This window comes from Dipodomys spectabilis, unplaced genomic scaffold (assembly GCF_019054845.1).
Source record: "Dipodomys spectabilis isolate Male_0828 unplaced genomic scaffold, ASM1905484v1 ptg000313l, whole genome shotgun sequence".
Lineage (NCBI taxonomy): Eukaryota > Metazoa > Chordata > Mammalia > Rodentia > Heteromyidae > Dipodomys > Dipodomys spectabilis.
In genome coordinates, this window is record NW_024870990.1 from 629565 (window position 1) to 642656 (window position 13092).

Consider the following 13092-nt stretch of genomic DNA (forward strand, 5'->3'; position numbering starts at 1 on the left):
ACGTAGCTAGAATTACAGGTGTGAGCCACTAGAATCCCATTATGGGTGGGTGGATCAGTGGATGAACAATGGATGGTAAGTTGGTAGGTAGACAAGTACACATTTGATTGCATGGATGGAACATAATAGTAGGTATGTGGAGGCAAGTGATTGGCATGTGAATCTAGGAATGAGGATGAGATGCATTCACAGGTGACCACACACTTAAGAGGGACGTTATTCTTTAGAGAACAGATCATTCTCTATTGAAGAGTGAGTATGTATTTAATGCCGGTTGGTCATGATCACCTCTATGCCAAAGCCTAGAATTTGAGCATAGAAACAATGATAAATGTGTCAGTTCAGTCAGAACAGAAATCTAAGTATGTTTTCAGAAGGTCCTGTGAGAAAAATGAGACAAGCGCTGCACAGTGTCTGCTGCCTGACTCTGAGGTGGCACCAATGTGGCGTTTGCTGTTGGCAATGTAGAAGTCCACAGAGAAGGCACCTCTGACTAAGCAGGCCCTACTCATTGCTTCTTGTATTTTCTTCCTGGGTTATAAATATCAAGACCACCAATCCCCAATTCCACCATCCACTCTCACACCATCTTGTCAGTAAGCTCCTGGCACACAGCAGAATTGAGCCAGATAAAAGGACTGGAGGGAGATTTGGAAGGTGTGTGTCATCTAAGCATGTGTGTGGCTCAGGATCTTCAATGCACTCCGCTTTGATCTTCCATGAAGTCTCTGGAAGTGGTGGCATCCATTGTTGACAGTCCCAAGCGTTATGTTTCTGAATGTTGTTGACACGTCTGTAAACGTCGTCTTCTGCCTCCCCGACTTCACTCCCAGTAGGTTCCTCCATGGGCATGCACTCTCCCACGTGATTCTGTGCCAGTCTTTGAGTTTAAAGTATTGGTGGGTCATTGAGGAAACTCACACCAGCAGTGCTTCTTGCTGTTGTCTGCCTCCTTGCTTCGGTGGGCCCAGCCTTGGCCTACATCACACTTGTCCTACCTGAGCTTTACTCTTGCGTTGGTGGTATAGTGGTGAGCATAGCTGCCTTCTTGATCTTTACTCTTTCTGTCTCTTGCCTGTGAAGCAAGGTCACAAAGAGTGTCTCTCACTACTGAAAGGACAACAACAACTCATTCATACAGGCTGCCAACAAACCTTTAGCTGACAGACACTCCTCAGTGGGGTTCCCCTTCTTATACAAGGAGTCGGGTTTTCAAAAGGTTACTGGAAGGTTCCATGGTTGTCCCTTCTGCCCACTCTGCCATCAGGCTTACCATAAGTTAATAACAAGATGCACATATACCACAGAAGCAAAGAACTGTTTTCAACTAACATAACTCTGTCCTACATTAAATCTATGGAAACTCTCACTTCTCTATCTAAAACAGAAACTCTTTTCTTTTACTTCAGCCATTTTCCCCAAGCAACGCTGCACACAGTCCCTACAAGGAATTACCCTGTTTCCACTGTTCTCTTTCCTGGTCTGTTCCATTACCCTCTTTCCCAACAGCTCTCTGGGAATGTGGCTCATGATTTCATTGTCTTTAGAGTTTCCAAATTAGCTTAGACTCTGTCTCATATTCTGATGTTAATGGCATAGATGAACTAAGTTACAGAGAGGATGATAATTTCTGACATAAGAATTCCCAGGAGTAAATGAAGACGGAATAGGGGAAATAAGAATTCACCAATATAGCTGGGCACTGGTGGCTCGCGCCTATAATCCTCGCTACTCAGGAGGCTGAGATCTGAAGATCGCAGTTCAAAGCCAGCCTGGGCAGAAAAGTCCATGAAACTCCAATAAACCACCAGAAAACTGGACGTGGCGCTGTGGCTCAAGTGGTAGAGTGCTTGCCTTGAGCTGAAGAGCTCAGGGACAGCACCCAGGCCCAGAGTTCAAGACTCATGATCAACAAAAAAAAAAAAAAAAAGAATTCACCAGTACAAATTAATTGCCTCAGACTAGAGTTTCCAGTCTGAGATTAGTGAAAGATTAAAGAGAGGCAAGTTATTTGCAGGGTTGGGGACTCTTAATTTCAATTAGGAAGAAAGTTCACAGAGAAAAGCACAAGGACATCACTTTATGCAAAGGTCTAGGTTCAAGTCACCACGAATACTACAGGCCCCTGGAGTGATACGCTGGAAAGGGATGTTAACCTGTGACTCTCTTAACTAGCACCCCCCGTCAATCACAGAAAGCTACAGCAAATCTGCCTAGGGTCTTCTGCAAACAAGAACTCCTCATTCTTTACACTCACAAAAGTCAAGAAAATACCAAGCTATTAAACAGCCATAACAGGGAAATGCAAAGAGGTTCCTGTGGAGAGAAAAAGGGCATCATAAGAAAACTGTGACAGGATCACACCAAGAAAACTGTCCTAGTGTCTGTCCTTTGCTAAATGACAGAGTCAGGCCCTAGCATAAAAGGAAGCTAGTAAAAGTAATGAAAAACTTTATATTGTGTCTCCAATATAAGTAAGTCTAGGAATACCTAGACTTACTTCCCTTGATGAAAAAGACCTCAGGCTATTCAAGTGCTTTTGGCAACACCAAACAGTTGTACGTGAGCAAAAAGGAAGGGTATAAGTTGCATAACTGAATAAAACCATTTGGGGAAGCCAGGCCATTCAATACTAGTTGGCTTTGCCAAGCAGCCTCTATTCGTGGACAAGATCCTGGGTCTCCTTAAGAGTCTGGGCTGAGGCAGCACAGCCCTTGGTTTCAGGCCTCTTGTTGGCCTCTCTCCCATGGTGAGGTCCTTATAGTCTCTAGCTGAGTTTGTGTGTCAGTGGCAAGAGAGGAAATAGGTTTTACCCTTTCCTATCCTCATTTTGGCATCAGGGGTCAAACACGGCCCTTCCTTTGAAAGGGACAAGGATGCTGGGTCCTCTTCTGGTGAGTACCGAAGCCACACCCTGTCAGTGTGAGGTAGATGCTGAGCATTGAGCTGGCTTGGGGCCAGCTCCTGACTTTCTACCATGTGCAGCAGCAAGGCAGTAGCAAGACACCTGTGCTCTTTCTTTTCTGCCCCTGGGACCAATTGACTCTTCTGCCTGGGGATGGCTTTGTGACTTCACAGGCAGCATCAAGGCCACCCAGAATGAACCTTAGGGCACAGCCCCCTAGGGCTTGGGTTGCATCACACAGCCAAAACCAACCTTATATAACCAGGATGACCTGGAGTGAGCAGCTACCTCTGGACTCCAGACAGCAGGATCATAGCCACCGAGTGTGGATGGGGTGGGGAGGACGTGTGGGGCTGACCCCTGGCTTCATGTCTGTCCACGCTCTCTCTGGGCAAGTGCATCTTCCCTGTGACACAGTTTGTCACCCGGGGCTCATCTGGAACAGTCCATTTGTCTAGAGATGCCCCGGTGTGCTGTGGACAGGCAGGCTGTACTTCTCCAGGCTTTTCCTCTGTCAGTCAAGATATTCCCTTGAGTGTGTGTGCCCCTGAGGGCCCAGTGACTCCATCAGGAGGACACCGGCTCTGTGCTGTGAGTACTTCTCATGTCCAGGGAGGAGACGTGGCGAGTTCTGACAGGTGTCACAGGAGGGTTGTGTGGACCTAGGTGATTGCAGACTTACAGCTTCCTCCCCCCTCGGTTGGTTTACTTTGTCCCCACCAGGATCCCAAGCCCCAAGCTCGGGCCACATGGTAAGCTCAAATCACATAATTATTTTTAGTGTCTTGGAGACTGAGCAATTGTGTTTTCCATCCAGCGTTGAGTGTTGTTCACAACTGCCCCAAACAAGATAGTGGCACATGAACTGACATGTGCCAGGAGCAGGTGGAGCTGTGTTTCAGTCCAGAAGGTAGGGCAGGATGGAAGGGCTCCTGAGGTGGCTTCTCAGCTGAATTTCCAGAGCCCAGCCCCAGCACCATTACACCACACCTGTTCCCAAGGCACCTATGCGTGTTTTCCATCTCAATCCATATTAGACATGCAGAAGACACCTTCTCCTAGGCAGGTGGAATTGCCCCTCACATTGCCCACTCAGGTCTCCTAGGCCCCCATGTAGTCTGTGCGGGTTGAAGGCTCTGGTTCCTCTGAGTAAGTGACTGTAGGGGAGGTGTTAGAAGTGAGTATGGGTTTTGAAACAGGGAGGTGCTTGGAATGCTGTGTGGACCTGTGACCTGTGTTCATCTTGACATAAGGACATTCCTGTAGAGAGAAGGGGCATCTGGTCTTGACTGGACCAAGCTGGGCAGACAAAACCAGGATGTCCATTTGTTAAGTATTAGAGTTTCCCACACAGGACTTGGGCTATACTTGGACTCCAGGTGTATTTACTGATTACCAAAATTCAAGTCTACTTGGGAATCTTGCTGTTTGGTAAATCTGGCAGCTTCTTGGACACCTGTGACATCTAAGAAGCCCATGAACAATTTGGACACAACCAGTGACTTGGAGAGCTCTTAGGTAACTGAAGTTTGCTAATTATGTAGAATCTGGTCAGGAACAGACTTTGGCCCAGGGCTTTATTGGCTCAGTGATTAGAAAAGGGATCAAATAAAAAGATCAGTCCCTGAAAAAGGTTGCCAGGAACCTCTATCATGGAGTGATTTGTTTGCTCATTTTGAAATGTGAGCCGAGGCCTTGCAGCATGTGCGACCCTTGCTGGCTCACAGAGCAAGCCATCTCTCAGAGAGCTTGATAGAGTGAATCAGTTCTGAGAGCTTCAGCGAGGGTATTGCAGTGCCTGAATCCCCGGGATCACAATGGCACAGAACATCATGGGGAGGCATGGCGGCAGGCTTGGTGGGCTATCCTTCACAGGCCCAAAGTCTGGGACTTTGGGTTTTGTAGCTGCCGCAGCTACAGCATGCCTGGATCTGGCTGCCATTTCCTGCATAGACCGATTGTCTATTAACAATTTGAGCCAGTTCCCACCCTCCCCTCAGCTGTCCACATGTAGGGAGGTACCATGGTCAGCTCGCTGAATCCTGGCCATCTCCGCCCCCATGGAGTGGAGTGGAGAAAGTGTGCCCCCGTTCCCTCCGTGGGTTGAATGGGGCCTCCGTGTCCGCCTGTGTCCACACACAGGTCTCTGTGGAATGTCTCACCGACCTGCCCTTCCCTTTAGTTAGAGAACCAGGAGTTTGCTGTTTATGTTTTGATCTGATGATGTAAATTTAAGCAATGATTTTCTACCAGACAGGCTGCCATTGCATGGACTTGGTTTTTCACATATGATGAAAATGACATTTGGGTAAAAGCCAAGTTCATCTGACCTCCAGAAGGAGGCTCAAGCCTCCCCTCTGGTCCTGCTCAGGATACTCATGGCTCCTGGAAACCAGTCCGAAGTGACCGTGTTCATCCTGCAGAGGTTTGTGGATGACCCTTGGCTCCAGGACGCCCTCTTCTGTCTCTTATTCATCTTGTTTGTCACGGCTCTTCTTGGCAATGTCCTGATCATCACAACCATCCGCGGCAGCCCCAACCTCCATACTCCCATGTACTTCTTCTTGGTCAACCTGGCCCTGATGGATGTCATCTGCACTGTGACTGTCCTGCCCAAATTCCTACAGAGCCTCGTAGCTGAGAACACCATCTCCTTTGGGGGCTGCCTTGTCCAGATGTTTGTCTTCTCCTGGGTCCTGGGATCTGAGTTGCTGCTTTTCTCTGCCATGGCCTATGACCGCTACCTGGCCATCTGCCGGCCCCTGCACTATGGCACTCTGATGAGTGGCAGGGCCTGTGTGTCCCTGGCCACCTTCGCGTGGTCCACAGGGGCTCTCAACTCCTTGGTGCTCACCTGCCTGGTCCTGCGTCTGTCCTTCTGTGGCCCCAACCTCATCACACACTTCCTCTGCGAGATTCCACCGGTGCTGCTGCTGTCCTGCAGCCCCACCTTCATCAATGACATCATGACGGTTATTACAGACATGTTCTTGACTGGCCTGAACTTCCTGCTGACCATGGCATCCTATGGCTGCATCATTGCCAACATCCTGCGCATCCGCTCGGCTGAGGGCAAGCGGCGTGCCTTCTCCACCTGCTCGGCTCACCTGGTGGTGGTCACGCTCTACTACTCTACGGTACTCTACACCTACGTCAGGCCAGCCCTGGGCTCCACTGGGCTCCTGGACAAGGCCATCGCCATTCTGTACACTACCGTCACTCCCTCTCTCAACCCGCTCATCTACACCTTGAGAAACACAGAATTCAAGGCCTCCTGCAGGAAGCTCCTGTCTTTTGCCAGATGACCCTGGCAGAGAGAGGAGCTCTGGAAGTGGCAAGTGCGGGCCTGATGCTTCTCACATTTGAGTCTGGAGGATGTAGGTTTTGTATCCTGGGGCTGTCAGTGTCTGAGACCCTGTGTAGGAAATGCCATACTTTGTGCCGTAGAATATCTGGATTTTCACTCCTCTAAAGGTTTTATATGCATTGCTATATTCCTAGTACCTTAAGATGTGGGTGCATATATTAGGTTGTCTTAAATAGTAAGATAGACCTTTGTCTCATTTAATTAAAGGTCACTGCTACTTAGGTAGTTTCTTTCAATGTAATAATCTTTAAATGATTTAACCTATTCACTAGTGTGAAATCACCTTGGGCCATTTGGATATACAAAATTATCAGTGAATGATCCTGTTGGGTCTGGATTATAGAAATAAATGCCAATATGAAGTCATGTTTTGGGTTATATGTATAGATTGATATAAGAAGTGACATACACTGGTGTGTAGGTGAGTATAACATACACATGCACAGTTCTGTATTTCCTAGTTATGTTTGCTAAGAGAATTGAGAAGATCTAATATCCAGTAGTAGTGAGCACTTTCAGTGTTCAGATCTCAGTATTTTCTCATCTATTTATTTGTTATTCTACTCATTTATCTCCAGATCACAGCATATGTTCATCTATTCATTCCCTTTTGACTCTGAGTCACACTATGTAGTTTGAACTGGCCTGGAAATCACAATCTTTCTGCCTCTGCCTCCCAAGTTCTACGATTAACGGCATAGTCACCATGCCTGGTTTCCTTTTAAGTACAATTATTCAATGATAGGAATCCTGAGTCTGATAACTGGCTATCTGCAGGGCCAGGGTAAGTGTAAGACAGGTCTGAAGCATTACAGCACAGTAATAACGTGCATCCAGAAAAAGAAAGGGTGAGGAGCCCAACCGGAAAGAGCTTCTGAAGAACCCAGAGGTAAGACTGAGAGGAATATTAGCCATCAAGGAAAACTCACATTCTCAGAATGATAATGAGTTGGAAGTATTGAATATTAACAAAACAACTCATTAATCGGTTCTGCACTGAATAGTCAGTCACAAGCAGAAACCAAGTGCAGTGAAGCCATCAAACAAATTTAAACCCTAACAATAACTGAGGGCAATGATTCTCAAACTCTGTAGTAGTTTCAACTTATTTGATGGTTCTGTTGCCTTTTTATGAGCTAGTACGTTAAACAACATCCATTTTAATGTAGATTACTGTAAGTAGGACTATGTGCTGGAAAGAGCAGTGTGTAGAACTGCACTGGGCCTCCAGGCCCTGGAGCCTCTGTCCCAGCCTTTTCCCAAGCCCGCACCATTCCCAGAGCATCACACTCGGTGCATTGCCACACAGCCACGTCCAGTCCCACGAAAGGGATGGCAGGCGTGGGCAGCACTCTGATGCAATGAGTAGAGAGAACAAAGCTGTAAAGTGAATAAAAATCACTAGGAAGCAGGGCTCTATTTGATGCTTGTTTGGATGTTGGTATTACTAACACCAGGTACAACACAAATTATATGTATTTGGCTCATTTAAATCTGAGTGGTACATACATTTTTCTACTTTTCTCACTAATTTTCTACATTTGAACTCTTTTCTAACTGAAATAATAATTTTTATGTATTTTGAAAAATATCTCATTTCTACATTATGGATTAAAGAAAGGAAATTAACAAAACATTTAGATCCCAATTAATAATGAAAGTATCAAATATAAAATTTAGGGAAGCAGGGCTGGGAAGGTGGCTCAATGGTAGAGTACTTGCCTTGCATGCATGAGGCCCTGGGTTTGATTCCTCAGCACCACATAAGCAGAAAAAAAAGCCAGAAGTGGCGCTGTGGCTCAAGTGGTAGAGTGCTACCCTTGAGCTGAAGAGCTGAAGGACAGCGCCCAGGCCCATGTCCGGACCCCCCAAAAAAGTTTAGGGAAGCATAAAAGTAGGAATTGGAGGTGAGAGGAAATAATAAATTCCTGTATTTGGAATGTAAGGTCTGAAGAGTAATGAGGCTAATGTCAAACATGAGCATACACAAAATAATGGACCCAAAGAAAGGAAGATAAAGAAATGATAAAAAAAATAAAGACAGACATTGTGAAATGCAAATAATGATAAGCAGAAACAATACCAAAACATGTTCTTTAAAAAAGATCCAATAGGTAAACTGCTTATGAAGCTCAGAGGACATGTTATTTTCCTAATCGAAGCAGTTTGTTGACCCTTGACACATCCTGGATCAGATCATCTGATGACGGTCAGTGTGTGTCTGTGCAGGGAGTCTCTACTTTTATGTGATTCAGGAGAGGGAATACTGTCAGGCCTGTGTCTAGTATCTTAAGTTCCTGCCCGGTGTCCCTGATATGATTTATTTGCCCATGTAATGGTTTATTGGCATAAATAAAGTCCTGTTGATTTGACTCAGAGTGTGCTGATAGATGACAGTTGTTTGCTTGCATAAACAGATGTAAAGTCATTCTTGTTTTGGCTCTGACACTGAAAGTGGAATGCTACACATCACGGAGTAACTCTGAGCAGGCCCCGTCTGCTATCATCAGCTGCACAACTTCCTTGGAATGCACATCATGCACTAAATTCTAGACATGAGCTATGTTTGCCCTGCTGAGTTTGTTCTTGTTTTGGTCCAATTCTTCCTCAGTATTCTCTTAGTTCTCTTTTTTTGGAATGAGAGTATTTGCTCTGTTCCTATCCTATCAATATGTATTAGAAGCATGTGACTTTTTTAAAGCTAATTTTCTCCGGCATTTGTTTGTAGCAACAAAAAATTACTGACAGCACACATGATAAAAGCCTCAAAAGATAAAAATATAGGATAATACCAAAATAAACTATGTTGAAAAATTTGAAAGTTCAAGAGAAATCACATATTTTCCTAAGAATATAATATTCTTCAACTGAGCCAAGAAAATATAGAAAGCCTGAACAATAATATTGTCCTTAAATAAATTGATTTATTAATTCCACATGTTTCTAATTTTTAAAATATCAGGTTATTTCATGTATGTGTTCTTTCAAAGTTCCAAAAATTAGATCATCCTCCTCTCACACAAACTCTTCTAAAAGATCAGAAATGAGTGAGTAGTCATGAGATCAGTCTATGATACCTAAATGATCTTGATATGAAAGCAGAAAATGGCCCTAGGCGAGAAGTGTGGACCTAGTTTACCTTGAGCATAGGTACAAAAGTCCAAAATAATCAACTAGCCAAATACAGCCGCTGGGCTGATCCTCTGGGGTACAAGTTGATCAATATGTGAACAGGGCAGTATCATACTTAAATTGAGCTTATTCTAGTATTTCAAAACTGGTTTAACATTAGGGATGTGTAAATGTTATGTGTCACATTCACAAATTAAGGGGAAAATACAAATTCTCTATAAATTTGAAAAGTTTTAATCATTAATACAATTCAACACCAACTGCAAACTTAGTATATTAGAAACACAAGGGTGTTTAACCTCCAAAAGAATATATGTCCTTGACCTAGTTGTAGAAAATTATATTTTTTGTTGCAAAAATCCTGTAACAAATTCCATTCTTAAAGAAGTGCTAAAAACATTCATTAAAATAGAAACCAAAGCAGAATGTCACACCGCAGCTCAGACCTGGAGGGAGAGCCACGGGCAGATAAGAGAATACATCACAGACTTCTCAATTCTTTGATGTGGACAACTTTGTCACTAGTCCAAACTGGCTTGCCCTTTGGACACTGATGTTGTATGTTTGATGCTTTTGTTGTACTTGGAAAGATTTTGGCTCTGTGAAGGTCATTATTTACAATGAGGACTCATATTGAACATTAGATACTGGCTCAACAAATTTTTGTTCTGGAAACTTCTTTTATTATTAGAAGTAAGAGAGCTTTCCAAGGCTAACCTCCTTTTACCATGCAAAGCAAAAAATATTCCTAGAAGAAGTCCTCACACCAACTATTCTGAACTGCTTTTAACACAACCCCTGCTCTACTCTGTTTTTATTCTGTAGTGTTCTAGAGTCTCAGAAGTTTGATATTATTCTATCTTCCATCATGCCTAAGGCGTTGTGGCTGGTACGTGTCCTCTTAGAGATCTTCTGGCATATTTCATACCCCTTCTTGTGAATATGAAGGAAGGGAGACATCGGAGCTGCCTCTGAGAGAACTTGACTGTGGAAGAGCCAGGGGGCAGGAAAATGGATATTTCACATAACTTTGTGTAGCTTGCCCTCTCTCCTTAAAATCTGGTTCTAAGTCTAGAAGAGTCTACATACCTGGAACAGGCATCCAATCAGACAAGATATGACATGAAAGACAAGACAAAATACTAGTAAAGCACCAATACTCACTCGACTATAAGTATTAATGTTTTGTAAAATGTAACTAATGAAGTAGAAAACTATATTTGAACAAATTTAAAACTTTTATTCTGAAACTGAAAATTTCTTATTCAAATCAGAAACTATTCATTCCAGTTAATCAAGAGCATAAATATTTAATTAGAAATTATATAGTATCCAGTTGTACAGTAGTTACTAATAGATTAATAGAAAGTCATTGTAATTCCAAAACATCAAGAAAGAGAAGGAACAAATAAAATATAATCAAAGCCAGCAAAAGACAGAAAAAGAAATTTGCTCAGGGGCTCCCATGTCTGTACACACATACACATACATACACACACACACACAAATACACACACACAGAGTGCCAGTTTTACCAGGGATCATGATAAACATGATTGGTTCTCATGTTTAAAGGAAAAGCTTTCCAATTATATCAATGCTGTCGACACATCAAGAAAACTATGTAAGGAATGTTTTAAGTGCTAGAGTTAACCAAGATAGACCAGAAAAGTACTAGAAACAGATACTACTTGTGTCTGTAATGACCAGTGGTGGTGACTTGTGTCTGTAATGACCAGTGGTAGTGATTTGTGTCTGTAATGACCAGCGGTGGTGATTTGTGTCTGTAATGACCAGCGTTGGTGACTTGTGCCTGTAATGACCAGTGGTGGTGATTTGTGTCTGTAATGACTTGGTGGTGACTTGTGTCTGTAATGACCAGTGGTGGTGATTTGTGTCTGTAATGACCAGTGGTGGTGATTTGTGTCTGTAATGACCAGTGGTGGTGATTTGTGTCTCTAATGACTTGGTGGTGATTTGTGTCTGTAATGACCAGCGGTGGTGACTTGTGTCTGTAATGACCAGCGGTGGTGACTTGTGTCTGTAATGACCAGCGGTGGTGACTTGTGTCTGTAATGACCAGCGGTGGTGACTTGTGTCTGTAATGACCAGCGGTGGTGACTTGTGTCTGTAATGACCAGCGGTGGTGACTTGTGTCTGTAATGACCAGCGGTGGTGACTTGTGTCTGTAATGACCAGCGGTGGTGACTTGTGTCTGTAATGACCAGCGGTGGTGACTTGTGTCTGTAATGACCAGCGGTGGTGACTTGTGTCTGTAATGACCAGCGGTGGTGACTTGTGTCTGTAATGACCAGCGGTGGTGACTTGTGTCTGTAATGACCAGCGGTGGTGACTTGTGTCTGTAATGACCAGCGGTGGTGACTTGTGTCTGTAATGACCAGCGGTGGTGACTTGTGTCTGTAATGACCAGCGGTGGTGACTTGTGTCTGTAATGACCAGCGGTGGTGACTTGTGTCTGTAATGACCAGCGGTGGTGACTTGTGTCTGTAATGACCAGCGGTGGTGACTTGTGTCTGTAATGACCAGCGGTGGTGACTTGTGTCTGTAATGACCAGCGGTGGTGACTTGTGCCTGTAATGACCAGCGGTGGTGACTTGTGCCTGTAATGACCAGCGGTGGTGACTTGTGCCTGTAATGACCAGCGGTGGTGACTTGTGCCTGTAATGACCAGCGGTGGTGACTTGTGCCTGTAATGACCAGCGGTGGTGACTTGTGCCTGTAATGACCAGCGGTGGTGACTTGTGTCTGTAATGACCAGCGGTGGTGACTTGTGTCTGTAATGACCAGCGGTGGTGACTTGTGTCTGTAATGACCAGCGGTGGTGACTTGTGTCTGTAATGACCAGCGGTGGTGACTTGTGTCTGTAATGACCAGCGGTGGTGACTTGTGTCTGTAATGACCAGCGGTGGTGACTTGTGCCTGTAATGACCAGCGGTGGTGACTTGTGTCTGTAATGACCAGCGGTGGTGATTTGTGCCTGTAATGACCAGCGGTGGTGACTTGTGTCTGTAATGACCAGCGGTGGTGACTTGTGCCTGTAATGACCAGCGGTGACCACTTGTCTCTGTAGTGACCAGCGATGATGACACAATTGATGTCACTTTTCAAATGTTTGCAGATAGGATAAGCCATGTTATAACCAATATTTTACAAATCTCGGATTTTTAGAAGCTTCCTTAGAAGTGGTCTCATTTTCCTGGTGAAAAGGACAGACAAGAAAGGTAGAGGAAGAAGGTCTGTGGTCTCTTCCTCCAGATGGGAAATGGGAACACTAGCAACATTTTACATTAAAAACAAATCTTAGAACAGAGCCTCAGGGACATGTAAGTCATCCATAATATCTAACCCAAGGAGAAGAGAAAAGAAGAAAATAGAAAAACTATTTAAAGAATAGTGCTGGTTACAATAGATGAATAATGGATCAGGAAAATGTGATATATATATATATATATATATATACATACACACACACATACATACACATGTATATATGTGGATGTCAGGCTCAGAGAAAGGACACATGTTTTCTATTATATGTGGAAGTTCTAAGTTATAAACAGATATGGAAACATACATAGGGTCATATGCACATAAATAAAATATTGTATAAAGTATGGTGTTTGCAGGGGAAAACTGCAAAGGTGTAACTCCTTTGAACTACTAACTT

General features: G+C 44.1%; 1 protein-coding gene across 1 annotated transcript; it reads left to right on the top strand.

Moving 5' to 3' along the window:
- The first annotated feature begins 5283 nt into the window (after nucleotides 1-5283).
- Nucleotides 5284-6210, top strand: LOC122127851 (olfactory receptor 13G1-like). Its single transcript, XM_042702167.1, has one exon. The coding sequence runs from the start codon at nucleotides 5284-5286 to the stop codon at nucleotides 6208-6210; it is 927 nt and encodes a 308-aa protein (XP_042558101.1).
- The last annotated feature ends 6882 nt before the right edge of the window (nucleotides 6211-13092 follow it).